The sequence below is a fragment of the Oncorhynchus tshawytscha genome, linkage group LG13 (assembly GCF_018296145.1).
Source record: "Oncorhynchus tshawytscha isolate Ot180627B linkage group LG13, Otsh_v2.0, whole genome shotgun sequence".
In the NCBI taxonomy this organism is placed as follows: domain Eukaryota; kingdom Metazoa; phylum Chordata; class Actinopteri; order Salmoniformes; family Salmonidae; genus Oncorhynchus; species Oncorhynchus tshawytscha.
In genome coordinates this window covers 64,049,742-64,071,856 of record NC_056441.1, presented here as the reverse complement: position 1 = coordinate 64,071,856, position 22,115 = coordinate 64,049,742, and the positions used below count along the sequence as shown (strand labels likewise).

General features: G+C 44.0%; 1 protein-coding gene across 3 annotated transcripts in view; it reads left to right on the top strand.

The window, feature by feature from the left end:
* LOC112237570 (LIM domain kinase 1) overlaps positions 1 to 22,115 on the top strand; it is an 82,787-nt gene that overhangs the window by 46,482 nt on the left and 14,190 nt on the right. For 2 of the 3 annotated variants that reach the window (XM_042296158.1, XM_024406179.2), the window contains 4 exons: positions 14,423 to 14,532; positions 15,171 to 15,362; positions 20,091 to 20,196; positions 20,435 to 20,631. In XM_042296158.1, the coding sequence (XP_042152092.1) occupies positions 14,423 to 14,532; positions 15,171 to 15,362; positions 20,091 to 20,196; positions 20,435 to 20,631 (605 nt within the window). Of the gene's footprint in view, positions 1 to 7,962; positions 8,161 to 14,422; positions 14,533 to 15,170; positions 15,363 to 20,090; positions 20,197 to 20,434; positions 20,632 to 22,115 lie in introns of those variants that run through there. The other variant, XM_024406180.2, reaches the window with a different exon arrangement.

Here is a 22,115-nt window from a genome sequence, read left to right as displayed (position 1 = left end):
GTGGTCCTCCATCCACACCTTGATTGACTTGGCTGTGTGGCATGGAGCATTGTCTTGCTGACAACGCTGGGCCAATTGTGCACCGCCCTATGGGACTCCCAATCACGTCCGGATGTTATACAGCCTGAATTCGAACCAGGGACTGTAACGACGCCTCTTGCACTGAGATGCAGTGCCTTAGAACACTGTGCCACTCAAGAGCCAGTTCCCCTACTCTGCGTCTCACAAAGACATGGTGGTTGGAACCAAAAATGATCAGACCAAAGGACAGATTTCCACCGGTCTAATGGTCATTGCTCGTGTTTCTTGGCCCAAGCAATTATCTTCTTCTTATTGGTGTCCTCTAGTAGTGGTTTCTTTGCAGCAATTTGACCATGAAGGCCTGATTCAAGCAGTCACATCTGAACAGTTGATGTTGAGATGTGTCTGTTACTTGAACTCTGTGAAGCATTTATTTGGGCTGCAATTTCTGAGGCTTGTAACTCTAATGAATTTATCCTCTGCAGCAGAGGTAAATCTGAGTCTTTCTTTCCTGTGGCGGTCCTCATGAGAGCCAGTTTCATCATAGCGCTTGATGGTTTTTGCGAACGCAATTGACTGACCTTCATGTCTTAAAGTAATGATGGACTGTTGTTTCTCTTTGCTTATTTGAGCTGTTCTTGACATAATATGTACTTGGTCTTTTACCAAATAGGTCTATCTTCTGTATACCACTGGCTTGCCTAGTTAAATAAAGGTTTAAAAAAAACACATTAAAAAGGAAAGAGATTCCACAAATGAACTTTTAACCAGGCAAACCTGTTAATTGAAATGCTTTCCAAGTGATGACCTCATGAAGCTATCATTCTACAATGTAGAAAATAGTGAAAATAAGAAAATCCCTGGAATGAGTAGGTGTGTCCAAACTTTTGACTGGTAGTGTATATAAACTCATCAAAAAAGAAAGTCCCTTTTTTCAGGACCCTGTCTTTCAAAGATAAATTGTAAAAATCCAAATAACTTCACAGATCTTCATTGTAAAGGGTTTAAACACTGTTTCCCATGCTTGTTCAATGAACCATAAACAATTAGTGAACATGCACCTGTGGAACGGTCGTTAAGAAACTAACAGCTTACAGGCGGTAGGCAATTAAGGTGACAGTTATGAAAACTGAGGACACTAAAGAGGCCTTTCTACTGACTCTGAAAAACAACAAAAGAAAGATGCCACGGGTCCCTGCTCATCTGCGTGAACGTGCCTTAAGCATGCTGCAAGGATGCATGAGGACTGCAGATATGGCCAGGGCAATAAATTGCAATCTCCGTACTGTGAGAAGCCTAAGACAGCACTACAGGGAGACAGGATGGACAGCTGATCGTCCTCGCAGTGGCAAACCACTTGTAACAACACCTGCACAGGATCGGTTGGAAGACTGAGAGCTTGTAGGCCTGTTGTCTGGTGAGGACCTGCCTTACATCATTTGTGCCCATGTCCTCACCAGACATGGGCACAAACCCACCGTCGCTGGACCAGACAGGACTGGCAAAAATTGCTCTTCACTGACGAGTCACGGTTTTGTCCCACCAGGGGTGATGGTCGGATTCGCATTTATCGTTGAAGGAATGAGCGTTACACCGAGATCTGTACTCTGGAGCGGGACCGATTTGAAGGTGGAGGGTTCATCATGGTCGGGGGCGGTGTGTCACAGCATCATCGGACTGAGCTTGTTGTCATTGCTGGCAATCTCAACGCTGTGCGTTACAGGGAAGACATCCTCCTCCCTCATGTGGTACCCTTCCTGCAGGCTCATCCTGACACGACCCTCCAGCATGACAATGCCACCAGCCATACTGCTCATTCTGTGCGTGTTTTCCTGTAAGTCAGGAATGTCAGTGATCTGCCATGGCCAGCGAAGAGCCCGGATATCAATCCCTTTGGGCACGTCTGGGACCTGTTGGATCAGAGGGTGAGGGCTAGGGCCATTCCCCCCAAGAAATGCCCGGGAACTTGCAGGTGCCTTGGTGGAAGAGTGGGGTAACATCTCACAGCAAGAACTGGCAAATCTGGTGCAGTCCATGAGGTGGAGATGCACTGCAGTAATTAATGCAGCTGGTGGCCACACCAGATACTGACTGTTACTTTTGATTTTGACCCCCCCTTTTTTCAGGGACACATTATTCCATTTGTTAGTCACATGTCTGTTGAACTTGTTTAGTTTATGTCTCAGTTGTTGAATCTTGTTATGTTCATACACATTTTTACACATGTAAATTTTGCTGTAAATAAACGCAGCTGACACTGAGAGGACGTTTTCTTTTTAAATATCTTTTTACTGTTAACTATAATTTAGGGAAGGATTTATGTGGTTGTTTTTTTATTTTTAAAGACTAAATCACCAAGAATTCAGTTAAAAAATATTTAAATTCATAAAATCTGTTCCCAAATATTCTTACAAATAAAACGAGAGACCTGATTGTGCCTCAATGTAATCAAGGTATGACATGTTTATGTTATTTTCAAATACAATCTATTTTTGGGCTTACTTGTGGTCAATTGTCTGGGTACAATTGTTTATAATTATGTTTCAGCACCCGTCTGCTCAGGCAAAATGTTGGCTTAATCTAGTTGCCTACCCCTGCACTAGTGAGAGTGCATTCATGTTTTGTTGATTGTTTCAAGCACTTTCAATGCTCAACAAAAATGATTCCACACTTATACTTATATTCCACACGCAATATGCATTAACTGCATTGCTGTTCATTCACCTCCGATTTTCTTTACATAGGTATTTTTCATTGGTAATCACTAGCTTCTAGTATCCACCACAGTTTCCTAGTGTAACAGGCTGTTGGAAAGAGATGACCAAGATGCAGCGTGGTAAGTGTCCATGTTAGATTTATTAGATAACTGAACACTGAAACACAGAGACAGAAAACAGGAACTAAGATCAGGGCGTGACACCTAGTACATAGTCAAATATGAATTATCAATAGACAGATTAAAGCTTCCGCTAAGAGTTCTTGGAAATGTATCAATCTACATTGTGAAAAATCCATGCGTGAGTGTAGCCTGTGAGAAATAATGTTAATGGTGCGGTAACCATTTGTATTCTCCCCAGCAGTAGCATGTCACACTTTGAAATGTGGTATTTTACCATCAAGCCATTTGAAGTGGGATTTCGCCTGGTTTCTCTCTTTAGTATGTCAAAAAGGGTGAAATATTACAGTAACTTAATCCTTGTTTATGAGCTGTGGTATGCGCAGTATGCCATCAGGGTTTCCAACCCAGGTAGATAAAAATGTAAATAGGTATTTTGTATTGCAAATCAGCAGTAGGCAGGCGGCATAGGCAGCGCATGAGTTTTAAGTTTGGGAAAGCTAATTCTCACCATGAAAATGCACCTTTAGAATAAAGCATTCCATGCATCATCACATTTGCAGAGTTATGTTAGATAGCCTACTATTCCTAATGTGATGAGTAGATTAGATAGTCATAATTTTGGCTAATAATGCAACTCAATAACTGTTTGCAAAAAGAGAGCGCGTAGAGTAGGGTATAGTGCCTTCAGAAAGTATTCATACACACAATAATGACTAAGTTAAAACGTGTTTTTTGAAATGTAGCAAATTTATTGTAAATGAAATACCGAAATATTGAATTTAAATAAGTATTCACACCACTGAGTCAATACTTTGTAGAAGTACCTTTGGTAGCCATTACAGCTGTGAGTCTTTCTGGGTAAGTCTCTAAGAGCGTTACACATCTGGATTGTGCAACATTTGCCCATTATTATTTTCAAAATTCCTCAAGCCATGTCAAATTGGTTGTTGATCACTGCTACATAACCATGTTCAGGTCTTGCCATGGATTTTCAAGTAGATTTTAAGTCCAAACTGTAACTAGACCACTCAGGAACATTCACTGTCTTCTTGGTAAGCAACTCCAGTGTTGATTTGACCTTGTGTTTTAGGTTATTATCCTGCTGAAAGGTGAATTCATTTCCAAGTGTCTGTTGGAAAGCAGACTGAACAATCTACTGAGACACCTCTAATTCACAACACTTTTCTTATCTGGCTTCCTCTTCCATATGATGTCTGTCTGATTTCATCTTTGATAGCGGGGTGGTGGTGGGAGAGTACATCTTGTGCTTGTTGTTAAACTGTAAGAATGAGTTGTTTGGGCACCAGGTTCAAATAAGGGTGATATATTGAGAAATTTGATAAAGATGACAACAACATTTGAGCCTGGTTGATTTCACATTGAACCTGCTAAGTTTCTACATTACAATGTGCTTTCACTCTGCAATGTGTGAAGACATGATGTCACCTCCTTTCATTCCATGACCTCTGGGTCTGAAAAAAAAACTCTCACCAGAAATAGGTTAGTTTAGTCTGCCTCTTTCTTCTTTCACTCTCTGTACTTTATTGTTGTCTTTGTTCAATCTCCCAGAAGCCTTTTCAATGGTGACCTTGACCTGACCTCCGGACAGAACAATCCCACCGCACTAAGATTAAGATCACTCCTACCAAAATTTGACCACCGCTTTTAACCCAACCTCTCTGAAAGACACACATACATATACACACACATACATAGGTTTTGGAGAGGTGCGGGGGGCTGCCACACTGGGCACCCGGGGAGCTGTTGTTGTGGGGAGTTTAAGTGCCTTGCTCAAGGGCTCAACGGCAGGCAATGGCATGTAGGATTTGAACTGACAACCCTCCAGTTGCTGGCTCATCTCTCTTACCGCTAGGTTAACTACACTATCATCAATAACACAGCCACCTTACTACACTGTTATGTAGCGTTTCTATTGGCTGAGGTGATTGATCAACCATTGTAATACTGTCTGGCACTCTATTTTTGCTTATTGTTCTTCAGGGTCAGTCATTTCCAAGAGAAGACTGTATTGAAAAGTGATGCGGTTTCTCTTGGAAGCATCTGACCCTGAAGATAACATTTTCAAAATGTTGTTACGTTACAGCCTTATTCTAAAATGTATTAAAAAAAAGAAATCCTCAGCAATCTACACACAATACCCCATAATGACAAAGAAATTTTAGCAAATATATAAAAAACTGACCCTTTGCTATGAGACTCGAATTGGACATGATTTGGAAAGGTGCACACAACTGTCCCACAGTTGACAGTGCATGTCACAGCAAAAACCAAGCCATGAGGTCGAAGGAATTGTCTGTAGAGCTCTGAGACAGGATTATGTCGAGGCACAGATCTGGGGAAGGGCACCAAAAAAATTCTGTAGAATTGAGTGTCCCCCAAGAACACAGTGCCCTCCATCATTCTTAAATGGAAGAAGTTTGGAACCACCAAGACACTTCCTAGAGCTGTCCGCCTGGCCAAACTGAGCAATCGGGGGAGAAGGGCCTTGGTCGGGGAGATGACCAAGAACCTGATGGTCACTCTGACAGAGCACTGGATTTTCTATGTGGAGATTGGAAAACCTTCCAGAAGTACAACCATCTCTGCAGCACTCCGCCAATCAGGTCTTTATGGAAGAGTGGCCAGACTGAAGCCACTCCTCAGTAAAAGGCACATGACAGCCTGCTTGGAGTTTGTCAAAAGGCACCTAAAGACTCTGACCATGAGAAACAAGATTCTCTGGTCTGATGAAACCAAAATTGAACTCTGTGACTTGAATGCCAAGCATCACGTTTGGAGGAAACCTAGTACCATCCCCACGGTGAAGCATGGTGGTGGTAGCATCATGCTGTGAGGATGTTTTTCAGAGGCAGGGACTGGGAGACTAGTCAGGATCGAGGCAAAGGTGAACGGAGCAAAATACAGAGAAACCCTTGATGAAAACCTGCTCCAGAGGTCTCAGGACGTCAGACTGGGACGAAGGTTCCTGCCCTTTGCAACTGGGTACTGGACTTCCTGACGGGCCGCCCCCAGGTGGTGAGGGTAGGCAACAACATCTCCTCCCCGCTGATCCTCAACACTGGGGCCCCACAAGGGTGCGTTCTGAGCCCTCTCCTGTACTCCCTGTTCACCCACGACTGCGTGGCCACGCACGCCTCCAACTCAATCATCAAGTTTGCGGACGACACAACAGTGGTAGGCTTGATTACCAACAACGACGAGATGGCCTACAGGGAGGAGGTGAGGGCCCTCGGAGTGTGGTGTCAGGAAAATAACCTCACACTCAACGTCAACAAAACTAAGGAGATGATTGTGGACTTCAGGAAACAGCAGAGGGAACACCCCTCTATCCACATCGATGGAACAGTACTGGAGAGGGTAGCAAGTTTTAAGTTCCTCGGCATACACATCACAGACAAACTGAATTGGTCCACTCACACAGACAGCATCGTGAAGAAGGCGCACCAGCGCCTCTTCAACCTCAGGAGGCTGAAGAAATTCGGCTTGACACCAAAAGCACTCACAAACTTCTACAGATGCACAATCAAGAGCATCCTGGCGGGCTGTATCACCGCCTGGTACGGCAACTGCTCCACCCTCAACCGTAAGGCTCTCCAGAGGGTAGTGAGGTCTGCACAACGCATCACCGGGGGCAAACTACCTGCCCTCCAGGACACCTACACCACCTGATGTTACAGGAAGGCCATAAACATCATCAAGGACATCAACCACCCGAGCCACTGCCTGTTCACCCCGCTATCATCCAGAAGGCGAGGTCAGTACAGGTGCATCAAAGCTGGGACCGAGAGACTGAAAAACAGCTTCTATCTCAAGGCCATCAGACTGTTAAACAGCCACCACTAACATTGAGTGGCTGCTGCCAACACACTGACACTGACTCAACTCCAGCCACTTTAATAATGGGAATTGATGGGAAATGATGTAAATATATCACTAGCCACTTTAAACAATGCTACCTTATATGTTACTTACCCTACATTATTCATCTCATATGCATACTTATATACTGTACTCTATATCATCGACTGTATCCTTATGTAATACATGTATCACTAGCCACTTTAACTATGCCACTTTGTTCACATACTCATCTCATATGTATATACTGTACTCGATACCATCTACTGTATCTTGCCTATGCTGCTCTGTACCATCACTCATTCATATATCCTTATGTACATATTCTTTATCCCCTTACACTGTGTATAAGACAGTAGTTTTGGAATTGTTAGTTAGATTACTTGTTGGTTATTACTGCATTGTCGGAACTAGAAGCACAAGCATTTCGCTACACTCGCATTAACATCTGCTAACCATGTGTATGTGGCAAATAAAATTTGATTTGATTTGATTTTTCACCTTCAAACAGTACAACAACCATAAGCACACAGCCGAGACAACGCAGAAGTGGCTACAGATGTAGGACCTTCATTTTATCACAGAGGAAATGTCAAATGTGTATTGTAATTTCGAGGTTTAAAATAGCTTCAGAAGTTTGTGGTTTCCACTTTGAAATTTCAGACTTGATATTCCCTTATGAAAAATGAATCAACCCCAACAAAAATGTCCATTCATTATAATCCACATAATAATTCACATTTCCTGTTGCTGCAGGATTCTTTTCCAGCTGTAGAAAACTGGCTCAAATTAAGATCCTACGTTTGTAAAATCAGTCTGTCATCCTCCCCACTAGTACAGTAAGCCCTCTAAAACAACCAATGTTGGATGACATGGTGTCGCGTGAGGGCTTTGGCTAGCCCCCTTTTTTTATTTGACATTTCAGACAGAGGATTAAATATGATTGCCTGTCAGCTAGAGGAGCTTTGGAATCAGGGGAACTAGGGAAAGGGGGATGGGGAAGAGAGAGGAAGAAATGTGGGAGGGGGTATTTTCTGAAGACATCAGAGAGGAGACACAGCCAGCAGGCGCATGGATGGGCCAGGCCAGGCAGGAAACGATGAGGTCATAAAAACAGAAAGCGAGAGCGGCTGCCTGCCGCTTGCTAGAGTTAGATAGGGAGGGAGGGAGGGGGAAGAGCAGCCTGTGATGTCATTTCAGAGATGAGCTCAGCGGCAAAGGCGTGGGCAGCTCCTCGCTCTCTCTAATTTGGCCGCTGCCTCTGTGTTGTGACAGCGGTGTGGGCTCACCAGAATGAACTAGTCTTGCCAGGAGTAGAGTGGACTGTATAGGAAAGCAGCAGCAGGCGGGAGGCTGTCATGGTGTCAGATTTATTTTTCTGGGGATTTTGCTGTCTCAAGCTGTGGAAAAGGGACAAAAAGGTAAAATGGCTTTCCCTCTGTAGACTATGACTGAGTGAAAGGGCTTGGCTAGCTTCAGCTTGTGTTGAGTGGGCAGGCTTGATTTTGCTGCGTTTGTGCTTTAGGTCTCTCTCTATTGCATGGTTTTAGTAGAAATAGAACATCAGTATTGATATTGTATTGTTCCCTAAAATGATGATGTTAAGAGATATCTTCATGTTGAAAGGGTTGAAATGATCTCTAAGAAACTGGGTCCATGAAATACATTTTTTGTTTGTTTCATGAAATAGAAATGAGCTGGGGCAGGCACATGGTCTATATTTAGAGTAGGTCCTGCCCAGAGCCCCAGTTACAGTAGGCTAGGCTAGTTAAAGCTTGATTGTAATGCTGAGATGATTGCAGCCCTGCACTGTACATATGCACAGTATAAACACACATGATCATGTACACACAAGTGTGTGCCTCTACCGGATGTCCACCTATCAGATGGAACTCAACGCTTCATTGACTTACCATGAGGTATCATGCTGATTCCATTGACAGCAGTTCTAAAGCAGCCATAGCTCATCATGATGGTGTTGATGCTACAGGATGGCCTTAACATGCTGTTGGCTAAGTGGTAGACAGGGGTTTTCCAATGAACAGTCTTGAATTCTAGCCCTGTTTGGGGCTGCTGGGTGCCGTTTCTGCCACTTGGTCTGGTCTAATCATATTTTCCCAATTTATTCTTTCTAAGTGAGTCGGAATCAGAAACAAAATGAAAGCCTGTGTTGCCAAATGAGGTCTAAGTAGGAAAGAAGGCAGTGAATGGGGGAAGCCTAATGGTGATTGGAGGCACCATCTAGAACCATAATGTTTTTTTTGGGCTGTCCCCATATGATAACTCTTTGAATAACACTTTTTGGTTCCTTGTAGTGCCTTTCTACAGAGGGTTCTACCTGGAACCAAAAAGGTTTATCCTATTGGGATAGCCGAATAACACATTATGGTTGTAGAAAGCACCTCCAATCACCATTAGGCTTCCCCCATTCACTGCCTTCTTTCCTACTTAGATCTCAGTTGGCAACACAGGCTTTGTGTTGCCTGTGTATCCTATCCACACACTCTTGTGTGTGGATAGGATACAGATGTCCTTTTTCTAATCAAGATCCAGGCCATGCTCCACTTCTCTTCTCTCCACAGTTTAGGTTTTGGTTTGGAAATTGAAAAGCCAAATTTCATTGCGTGATGAATTGATTTAAATGCAGGTTTCTATATTATAGACGTTCTACCCATCTGTTGTATGGAGATTTGACTGATCCTGATCCCCCAGCACCTCATGGATTTAGAATGTGGAATCCCCCATGAATCATTTTTGGAATTTGACCTAGAATTAACTCTCATGGAGTATCTATTACCTGCTGAATGTGCTGCTGATTTAATTTAAATTCCTGATGTCAACATCAGCTTGTGTAGCATGAAAAGTACTCCTTTTCCATTGGTTTTATGTGTACTTGGCAGTCTCAGTAGGCCTCAACAACAGAACATGTTGACGTCCTGAGCTAAACTATTGCAACAGTTCCATTGAACCTCAATAGGTCACTGGAATAGCTAGTCATCTCCAGGTTTCCCATAAAGTGGTTAGTTACACCAACCGGATCCCCTCTGTGCCAGCTCTGCATCACCTCAAGGTGCTGTGCGTTACAATTAGATCACTGTTACAGATTTATCCTGCCTGGGATGGGTTAGTGAAGTCATGGTGGTGTGTGTGCAATGTTTATATCAGATTAACTGACAACGTGTGTGTGCGTGTGTACTGCTAATACCAGGCTAACTGACGCAAGGGGTCATACCCTATGTTGCTAGTGTTTTATAGTCCCCATGACCCTCCACACATGGTCCATATCACTAAATCGGCAAGACCCTTTACAGGCCCAAAATGCATCAGTATAACTGGAAGTCCATACAGGAAACAGAAGTAAGCAACCGGCTAAAGTTCCAATATCCACCACACTAATAAGCAATGTAATGGGCAAGCATTCTAAAAGGTATGCTACTATGGATATTAGAATATACTGTAGCATTGGCTCCAATTCACCTAGTTCACATGGTTGGACTCAACCTTTTAGAATGAATCCTAAAAAAACTAAGATGCAATAGTTTTGGGAACTGAAAATGACCTAAACTCAATATGGAGAATTCCCCTCTCATCTGTTGTTTACACTAGAGAACCTTAGAGTATCGTGGTGACAGCAGGGGGTCATAAATACCTCTGATTGGTCCAACAGGGGCCATACACATTCCATAGGCTGTCTGAAAACACACACACACCACTAAACGGATTAGCCTCCCAACTTATTGGTCGTCAAACACTTAAAGTTGAAACTTTAATGACACATTTAGGTACTGAAATGACAGCTTCTGAATGGCTGTCTTATAATCACCAGGGGAATTTCCTCATTCTTGTGTAATAGAACTCAGTTTATTACACTAGTGCGAACTCATTTCCATTATCACTCGTGCTTTGAGAGAGGCCTCAAGGAATTTTTTTCTATTTGTTTGCACTGATTTGGTTTACAGTGTAGAAAGAGGAGGAAGAGAGATGATTTATTGGACAAAGAAAATGTAAAGATTTGCCTGGTTATATACATGAGTAGTTTCAGGCAGGCTCCCGCTTTCTATTTTGAGATTAGTTGCATTTCTCACCACTGTATCTTCATCACAAGTCCCCAGCTGGTGCAGTTAGTGTTCATTATAGGATCATGCTTAATATGTGACCGCCTCCCTCCACCTCACCATGGTAACAGACCCACACACTGTTTCCAGATGCTTTACAGTATGTGCTGTAAGTTATCCCCTCTCATTTGTAAATGGAAGATTTTTAACCAATGTTTTGGGCAGGTTTCTTGGAATTTCCAGATCAGGTGGTCTCATGCCGCATAGTTTCATTCTGAGTAATTGTAAATGAGCTAAATTAGCAGTGAGAGAAAGATAATAGAACATTCCACCCATAAGATACGCACAGGGCTATTGTTAGCGTCTATCTTTTCTTTCTCTCTCTCTTTCTGCTCTGTTTTTTCTTTGTGTGTGTGTGGCAGTAGCAGTTGTCAGATGTGGTTGGAGAGATGTGTTTGTGTGTAGGAAAGAGGTTTCGGGGGTCGACAAATGGCAGTAGCCACAGTGTCAGAGTGGCAGGCGTCGCACTGTCTCTTCCTCTACGTCCAGATGTCCTTCCTCTCCTCAACGCGGGGGCTCACACCTGAGACTGGCCACTGCCTGCTACACACACACACCCATGCACACACACGCACACAATTCTACAGTGTTAAATGAACACTGACAGTGTTAAATGTGTCACTGGTCCAGTGTCTATACAGGTCCACACTTTGCAGTGTTAAATTAACATACCGCTTAGTGTAAAGCCTTATTTGCATATTACCCATATTACCCATGACTGTATTTGTTCATGACAAAGACATGGTTATTGCTTTCATCCATTTTCAGTTCAGTGGCCTCCACCAAGTGAGATCCTAAATGAATATATTGTCACAAATTATTATTTTTTTAACCAAATACAACAAGTATTTAATAAGGCCTTATTTTGAGGGACTAGTTTTACCCTATACAGTGGCCTGAAACTCATGGTTTTCAGGCCTGCAAGTCACATTATGATGTGACTGTAATTCTGTAAGTCCTATTGGAATCCAACTCGAGTGGGAATATCCAACATGAATGCCGCAACCTGTATTCAGAATGACTGCCGGGTTGGGAAGACTAAGATATGAGACTATCTAAACCGGAACAACCATTTCAATAAATCAAGTCAAATAAAATGTTATTTGTCACATGCGCCGAATGCAACCTTACAGTGAAATGATTACTTACAAGCCAACCAACAATGCAGTTTTAAGAAAATAAGAGATAAGAATAGCAAATAATTCATGAGCAGGGTGCACCGGCAATGCAAATAGTCTGGGTAGCCATTTGATTAGCTGTTAGTCTTATGGCTTGGGGGTAGAAGCTATTTAGGAGCCTCTTGGACCTAGACTTGGCAATAACGTGTGCAATAAAGTAATAGATTGGATTAGTTTAGAAAAATGTATTATTTATATTTGAGTAGCATATGATCAATCAATCAATGTCCATTGCAAAAACATAGATATTGAAACAAGCATTTCAAAAATCTACCTGCAATAGAGCATGCTGTGAAATATGCTAATGTTGGCTGTGCTTTTGGTTTAACACTGGTTAACACCAGCACGGGGTCACTTACAGAGTTAATTCAACACCTGAATCACCACTAGAAATTTTATTGAAAAATCAACGCTAGGTAACGCTGGCCAATGTTCTGTGCAGATGCGTGCACATACACACACACACACAAGCACAAGCACATGCATATTCGACTATTTTACTTTACTCTATAACATACCTTAACACAAGGATAGCATGGTTGACATTACAGCGTATGCTTATTCATTATCAACTAGAAGACATTTTGACCCCTATCTTTCAACATTCATTGTAATTCATTGTACTTTGTTATAATTTCATCTCCGTCCCTCTGAGTGACTGTGATGTGGTGTTTACACACACTGTGATCATAACTGACATAAAGAACTCAGCCACTTATCATTGTTTACAGCCCATGTTTTACCCTTTCTACTCTACTCTACTCTACTGCAAAATACAGTGACTCACCAAGCCCCTGAGGCTGCTTCTCTTTACCAACTCATCTGCTCCAGAGCTAATGGGAACCAATTACACGTTCATTACCTTCTCTCTTCTCATTCACTATCGGAGTCCATCTGCTCTGTTAACATGAACAACCAGGATTCAAAAGGTACACAATTAGGTCAGGGAGTCAACCCATTTCTCTCATTCCTCTCTGTCTCTCTGTCTGTCTCTCTCTGTGTCTCTCTCTCTGTCTCTCTGTCTCTCTCTGTCTCTCTGTCTCTGTCTCTCTCTCTCTCTCTCTCTCTCTGTCTCTCTCTCTGTCTCTCTCTGTCTCTTGCTCTCTGTCTCTGTCTCTCTCTGTCTCTGGCTCTGTCTCGGTCTCTCTTGTTTCCATGGGAACGCTCCCTGAGGTGGAGGGTAGACACAGGGCTGTAGAGGTAGATTTTGTTGATTACCCGGAATTTAGTTTTATCTATATTATCGACCACTGTGCCACTCTTAAAGGGAATTGCTAGTATTTTCCAAACTCATAAGAGCAGTATTATTTTAAAGTTTCCTTAATAGTGTCTGAAAAATCCCCCCTTGAATTGTTTTTCTTTTTTCCCCCTCATATTTCATAGATTACTATTCTTTGTTCATCCCAGAAAACTGAACCCCCCCCCAGTAAAATTTGAATTGCAGATCATTGCAGCACTTGAGTGCCTCTGATCAGAGCAGAGCAAGAGAGAGAGAGGTCTTCAACCTCTGTCTCTGAGGAGCTACGAGGTCACCAGTTTCTTGTTTAAGTAAAGCCCTGCTAGACCTGTCCAACCAGCGATGTTGGTCATTTGCATTTAAGGTAATTTTACCTGGGGGGATTTTATGTATAGATTAGCATTCCATGTAAATCAGCCTCTAGTGGGAATCTTACATCTTTCAATCGATTACCAGTAAACCCTGTGCCAAAAGCTTTCTCAAGTGGGACCATTTTAGACCAATTTGCCTGGTTACTACGTTAAGCATCTATAAGGAGCATGTGTGAATGTGGTATCTGTTCATTTACAAATCTCGTAGTGGTCGGTAATTTAACTCTGGCTGTTACATTCATCTGGTCATCGATTGTGATATCTGTTCGTTTACAAATCTGTTTGTGGTCGATAATTTAACTCTGGCTGTTACATTCATCTGGTCGTTGGTTGTGCTGTTTTTGGCCGTTATTCAATGATCAGCTCTATCCTTCTGCCAGTGATTGGATAGCGCTAGATAGAAACTAAGCAGAAGCTAATAACGATGATATCAACCACAGCCATCTAGCCCTACTTGTACTGGTTAACCTGCATCTGCCCTAGTTTGTTGCTCTGTTTATTGCTGTTTTTGTGATGTGATGCATCTACTGACCTGAACAAGTAGTGAACTTGTAGTTGACTTGTAGTATATTCTCTTTGCTTTGTTTAACGTTTGACCTATCGTTGTGTTTTGTAGATTTCTCTTTGCCTTGCTTTTCTGTCTTGACATCAGACAGACGGTAATTGCAAGATAATAATTTGGATCGCAATTGACCAACCTGCTGAAATAAAGGTTGTGTTATTTAGCTGACTCTCCTACCTAGGAATCCTTCCCTGACCCTCCCTCTGCGTGTGTCTTCCAGGTCGCAGGGGAACAGAAGTACCACCCAGAATGCTTCACCTGTCTGAACTGCAGAGCCTTCATCGGAGATGGAGACACCTACGCACTGGTGGAGAGGTCCAAACTATACTGGTACATTATAATGATCATAAAAACGTTATTTACAAAATGGTCTTCATACATAATCGTAGGGTGTAGAGATTCAGTAGACTCAAGGGAAGGGCATTATTTATCATCGAGATGAGAGGTTGTAATTTGTTCAGAATGTTATTACATGTTAGTAACACCATTGCTGTGCAGCCTGGCCACTAGCCTAAAGCAGAACTAGAAATGTGGAAATAACGGTAGTGCTGGATAGAGAAACAACTGACATGAGGTGAGGAAGGGGGACTGTAGGACACACACACACACACACACTGACACGAGGAGGGAGGAAGGGATGTTGAAATGCAAAGCAGTCATTGTGCTGTCAGCTCTGAATGGAAGTGTGTGTGTGATGGGAGGCTGACTAGATCATTATTCTGCCACTTGACATTCTGGCACGATGTTAAAAATATAATTTAATTCTATCAGGTGATGCACACAAAAATGTAAATTGTCACTTATGTCCACAGTAAAATGTGTAATATGCGAACATGACATCGTGTAAGAACATATCACATTTGCATTCCTATTTCTCCGTATTAATATTGCTTTATGGATATTCGTACACTTTTCTGTTCTATCTATGCTGACCTCCCCCTGCCTCTCTCCCCTTTCTCCCTTGACAGTGGCCTCTGTTACTACCGGACTATCGTGACGCCGGTGTCCCTGCCAGACTCACCATGCGCCAGGATTCCCCACACGGTGACCCTGGTGTCCATCCCAGCCTCCACAGACGGGCGGAGAGGGATCTCAGTCGCCATCAACCAGCCTGTCAGCCCCAATGGCTACGGCCCCGAACGCACTGTCAGGGTATCACAGTGAGTATAGAGAAGGGGTAGGGGGGTAGGAGTGATGGAGGGTTGAGATATGGTGGGAAAGGGAGAGAGATGGAAAAGAGTATTCCTTATCTCAGTGGGACTTCCTGGTTTAATTAACTATTGAATAGAATTGTAATAAATACACCAAGGGAGGAATGGAGTGGGGATGGAGTGGGGATGGAAGGGGGATGGAAGGGGGATGGGGTGGGGATGGAAGGGGGATGGAGTGGGGAGTGGGGTGGGGATGGAAGGGGGATGGAGTGGGAAGGGGGATGGAGTGGGGAGTGGGGTGGGGATGGAAGGGGATGGAGTGGGAAGGGGGATGGAGTGGGGAGTGGGGGGGATGGAAGGGGGATGGAGGGAAGGGGGATGGAGTGGGGAGGGGGTGGGGAGGGAGGGGGATGGAGGGGGTGGGGAGGGGGATGGAGTGGGAAGGATGATGGAGTGGGGAGGGGATGGGGAGGGGAGGGGGATGGAGTGGGGAGGGAAGGGGGATGGAGAGGGGAGGGGATGGAGTGGGGAGGGGGATGGGGATGGAGTGGGGAGGGAAGGGAAGGGAAGGGGGGATGGAGTGGGGAGGGGATGGAGTGGAGTGGGGAGGGAGGGAAGGGGGATGGAGGGAGGGAAGGGGGATGGAGTGGGGAGGGGATGGAGTGGGGAGGGGATGGAGTGGAGTGGGGAGGGAAGGGGGATGGAGTGGGGAGGGGATGGAGTGGGGAGGGAAGGGGGATGGAGTGGGAAGGGGGATGGAGTGGGGAGTGGGGTGGGGAGGGAGGGGGATGGAGTGGGGTGGGGAGGGGGAGGGGGATGGAGGGGAAGGATGATGGAGTGGGGAGGGGATGGGGAGGGGGAGGGGGATGGAGTGGGGAGGGGAGGGGGATGGAGAGGGGATGGGGATGGAGTGGGGAGGGGGATGGGGATGGAGTGGGGAGGGAAGGGAAGGGGGGGGTGGAGTGGGGAGGGGATGGAGTGGAGTGGGGAGGGAAGGGGGATGGATGGGATGGATGGGGGGGAGGGGATGGAGTGGAGTGGGGAGGGAAGGGGGATGGAGTGGGAGGGGATGGAGTGGGGAGGGAAGGGGGATGGAGTGGGGAGGGGATGGAGTGGGGAGAGAGAGGGGGATGGATCGGGAGGCTAACGGAAGTATGGGAGATTACTGAAGATGTTCTGGTTAGTATTTATTGGCTTATTTCACTGTAGAGCCTCTAGTCCTGCTCACTATACCTTATCCAACCTATTAGTTCCACCACCTACACATGCAATGACATCTCCTGGTTTCAATTATGTTTCTAGAGACAATATCTCTCTCTTCATCACTCAATACCTAGGTTTACCTCCACTGTATTCACATCCTACCATACCTTTGTCTGTACATTATATATACCTTGATGCTATTTTATCGCCCCCAGAAACCTCCTTTTACTCTCTGTTCCAAACCTCTTATTGCTTTTACTTATTCTACTCTCCTATGTTCCTCTGGCGTGTCCAGGCCCTGCAGTGCCTAGCTCCAATTCCCCAGGCGCTTTCTGTAACCGTAATAGCCTTGGTTTCATGCATGTTCATTATTCTTTGTTCTATTCACTGCTTTATTGTTCTAGCTGTATCTGAATCCTGGCTTAGGAAGACCACCAAAAATTCTGAAATTTTAATTCCAAACTACAACATTTTCAGGCAAGATAGAACTGGCAAAGGGGGCGGTGTTGCAATCTACTGCAAAGATAGCCTGCAGAGTTCTGTCCTACTATCCAGGTCTGTACCCAAACAATTTGAACTTCTACTTTTAAAAATCCACCTCTCTAAAAACAAGTCTCTCACCGTTGCCGCCTGCTATAGACCACCCTCTGCCCCCAGCTGTGCTCTGGACACCATATGTGAACTGATTGCCCCCCATCTATCTTCAGAGCTTGTGCTGCTAGGCGACCTAAACTGGAACATGCTTAACACCCCAGCCATCCTACAATCTAAACTTGATGCCCTCAATCTCACACAAATTATCAATGAACCTACCAGGTACCTCCCCAAAGCCTTAAACATGGGCACCCTCATAGATATCATCCTAACCAACTTGCCCTCTAAATACACCTCTGCTGTCTTCAACCAAGTTCTCAGCGATCACTGCCTCATTGCCTGCATCCGTAATGGGTCAGCGGTCAAACGACCTCCACTCATCACTGTAAAACGCTCCCTGAAACACTTCAGCGAGCAGGCCTTTCTAATCGACCTGGCCGGGGTATCCTGGAAGGATATTGATCTCATCCCGTCAGTAGAGGATGCCTGGATATTCTTTAAAAATGCCTTCCTAACCATCTTAAATAAACATGCCCCATTCAAGAAATTTAGAACCAGGAACAGATATAGCCCTTGGTTCTCCCCAGACCTGACTGCCCTTAACCTACACAAAAACATCCTATGGCGTTCTGCATTAGCATCAAACAGCCCCTGTGATATGCAGCTGTTCAGGGAAGCTAGAAACCATTATACACAGGCAGTTAGAAAAGCCAAGGCTAGCTTTTTCAAGCAGAAATTTGCTTCCTGCAACACTAACTCAAAAAAGTTTTGGGACACTGTAAAGTCCATTGAGAATAAGAACACCTCCTCCCAGCTGCCCACTGCACTGAAGATAGGAAACACTGGGAGGGGAGGGGATGGAGTGGGGAGGGGATTGGGGAGGGGAGGGGATGGAGTGGGGAGGGATGGGAGGGGATGGAGTGGGGAGGGAAGGGGGGAGGGGGGGGAGTGGGGAGGGGAAGGGGGGAGGGGGATGGAGTGGGGAGGGAAGGGGGAGGGGATGGAGTGGGGAGGGGATGGAGTGGAGTGGGGAGGGAAGGGGGATGGAGTGGGGAGAGAGAGGGGGATGGATCGGGAGGCTAACGGAAGTATGGGAGATTACTGAAGGGGAGACATGGAAGTCAGAGACTCAGAATGGAAGTGAGGGAAAGTGAGGACATTGTTATTTATTCCAGTGTAGATGAAATACTATACCCATGTCCTTGTACAACAAAAGAGATGGAAAAGGATCTAGCAGTAGGTACGCTGTTCTGTCTTCTATCTTTCCAGTGGACCAGTATACCATTCTGTACATGCTAGATTTTCTATAGTCTCACATTGTCATACTTCCTAGACTTATGATGTAATCACTCGGCTAATGGAATGTGAGAAAGATGGATATCGAGGTTAAATCTACAGTTGAAGTCAGAAGTTTACATACACTTAGGTTGGAGTCATAAAAACTCATTTGTCAACGACTCCACACATTTCTTGTTAACAAACTATAGTTTTGGCAAGTTGATTAGGACATCTACTTCGTGCATGACATAAGTCATTTTTCCAACAATTGTTTACAGACAGATTATTTCACTTATAATTCAAGGTATCACAATTCCAGTGGGTCAGAAGTTGGCTACATACACTAAATTGACTGTGCCTTTTTAAATAGCTTGGAAAATTCCAGAAAATGATGTCATGGCTTTAGAAGCTTCTGATAGGCTAATTGACATCATTTGAGTCAATTGGAGGTGTACCCGTGGATGCATTTCAAGGCCTACCTTCAAACTCAGTGCCTCTTTGCTTGACATCATGGGAAAATCAAAAGAAATCTGCCAAGACCTCAGAATTTTTTTTTGTAGACTGCCACAAGTCTGGTTCATCCTTGGGAGCAATTTCCAAATGTTCATCTGTACAAACAATAGTACGCAAGTATAAACACCATGGGACCACGCAGCCGTCATACCGCTCAGGAAGGAGACACGTTGTCACGTAAAGGGAGTCTTATATCGACATAACCTGAGAGGCCGCTCAGCAAGGAAGAAGTCACTGCTCCAAAATCGCCATAAAAAAATCCAGACTACAGTTTGCAACTGCACAATGGAACAAAGATCGTACATTTTGGAGAAATGTCCTCTGGTCCGATGAAACAAAAATGTTTGGCCATAATGCCCATCGTTATGTTTGGAGGAAAAAGGGAGAGGCTTGCAAGTCGAAGAACACCATCCCAACCGTGAATCACAGGGGTAGCAGCATCATGTTTTGGGGGTGCTTTGCTGCAAGAGGGACTGGTGCACTTCACAAAATAGATGGCATCATGAGGCAGGACAATTATGTGGATATATTGAAGCAACATCTCAAGACATCAGTCAGGAAGTTAAAGCTTGGTCGCAAATGGGTCCTCCAAATGGACAATGACCCCAAGCATACTTCCAAAGTTGTGGCAAAATGGCTTAAGGACAACAAAGTCAAGGTATTGGAGTGGCCATTACAAAGCCCTGACCTCAATCCCATAGAACATTTGTGGGCAGAACTGAGAAAGTGTGTGCGAGCAAGGAGGCCTACAAACCTGACTCAGTTACACCAGCTCTGTCAGGAGGAATGGGCCAAAATTCACCCAACTTATTGTGGGAAGGCTACCTGAAACGTTTGACCCAAGTTAAACAATTTAAAGGCAATGCTACCAAATACTAATTGAATGTATGTAAACTTCTGACCCACTGGGAATGTGATGAAAGAAATAAAAGCTGAAATAAATCATTCTCTCTACTATTATTCTGACATTTCACATTCTTAAAATAACGTGGTGATCCTAACTGACCTAGGACAGGGAATTGTTACTAGGATTAAATGTCAGGAATTCTGAAAAACTGAGTTTAAATGTAATTGGCTAAGGTGTATGTAAACTTCCGACTTCAACTGTATTTCCAACTGCTTATCGCTGTTCTCTCATTCCTTCTCCAGGGTGGACTCTGAGTTGATCAGTCCAGATGTGAAGAACTCCATACATGTCGGAGACCGGATCCTGGAGATCAACGGAACACCCATCAGGAATGTTCCTCTCGATGAGGTAACCTAGCTGACATCTCTTTACTTGTGTTGCTGATAGACATCAATGACATTGATTTTAGATGTTAATGAAATTTGTGTCTTGATGTTACAAGATATTTATTCTACTGCATCAGAGCATGGAGTTGATGGACACTAAGGGGAAAATATCAACACTCTTAGCCATACTACATGTTATGCTATATGCTATTTTACATTCTATATTGTATGCTACACTGATCATATTTTTCCTCCACCAGATTGACCTGCTCATCCAGGAGACCAGTCGTCTGCTCCAGCTGACCATAGAGCACGACCCCCACGACCAGGGGGGTTTAGAGGGTGAGACAGTGGGCGGACCCCTGACCACCCCCCTGTCTGACGGTCCAAGCCCCATCCTCCCCATCACTCAGCCCCCACACCCAGATATCAACAACCTGCGCTCACGGATGATCACGTAAGGACTAATCTCTGTGACGTTTACAGGCGCACAAATACAGGCTGTTGTAGTCATGGTGTTTTGTTTTATTTCAACCTCAAATACAGTATGAATAGAATAGAAAAGGAAATAATTACACAACAAAATACAGATTTATATGAAATCTTCAACTAAATGAGATATACATAAATAAAAACATTCAACGTGTACTAAACACGTTTTAAACATAACAGTACCCGTCAAAAGTTTGGACACACCTACTCATTCAAGGGTTTTTCTTTATTTTTAACTATTTTCTACATTGTAGAATAATAGTGAAGACACCATTCTGTATACATCTGGTCCTTCTTTGGACACTGTGTTAATTAACTTCCAAACAAGCTTCAATGCCATACAACACTCCTTCCGTGGCCTCCAACTGCTCTTAGACGCTAGTAAAACCAAATACATGCTTTTCAACCATTCGGTGCCCGCACCCAACTGCCCGACTACATGCTTTTCAACCATTCGGTGCCCTCACTGGTCACCCAACTGCCCGACTAGCATCACTACTCTGGACGGTTCTGACTTAGGTATATAAACATTCTTTTTTCTTTTTTTTTTCTATTGTCTATCACTCCAGTTTATTAACTTAACTGTACGCTTGTTTATTCCATGTGTAACTCTGTGTTGTTTGTGTCGCCAGTTCGCAGTTGTAAATGAGAACTTGTTCTCAACTTGCTTACCTGGTTAAATAAAGGTTAAATAAAAAATAAAAAAATAAGAAGAAATAAATAACACATGGAATCATGTAGTAACATGTAGTAACATCATCCAAGATGGCATAGCAGTTCAGACGTCTTTTGTCCTGTCCCATATATATATATATATATATTTACAACTTTTTATATATATATATATATACACATACATTTTTTTTAAATTTTCCATCAACTCATCTTCAAAACACACTCCTGCAACCCGCCTCACCAATTTATATTTATAAAAAAGTATTATTTACCTCAAATCTGTAATCCTCCAGAAGCTAGCCAGAAACTCCAAGACGCTAGCCCAGAAGCTAATCCAGAAGCTAGTTCAGAAGCTAGTTAGCTTCTTTACTGGCAAATCGTTAGTATTCAGCTAACCACGGTTTGTGGTCATCAGCTATCCTTTAGCTCGAAAATCTATCGGCAGTTTTGTACGGCGCAGCGCAGCTCGGAACGGACCAATTTTTCTCTCCATGTCCCTGGATTTCAACCGCTAACTCTGGACATTCATACCTGGATCTCACAGCTAGCTAGCTGCTATCCGTGTGACTATCGGCTTTCGTCGATTCCGGAGCAAACATCAATTATTCCGGAGCTAGCCAGCTCCGTCAATCACTCCTGGGTTCCATCAATCACTCCTGGGCTGCAGTCACCTATCTGGACCCGTTTTACTGCCTACGCGGAGCCCCACCGGGCCTTCACAACTGGACTGCCGACGTTATCTACCCGAAGGAGTTATCCGGCTGGCTCCTCCGT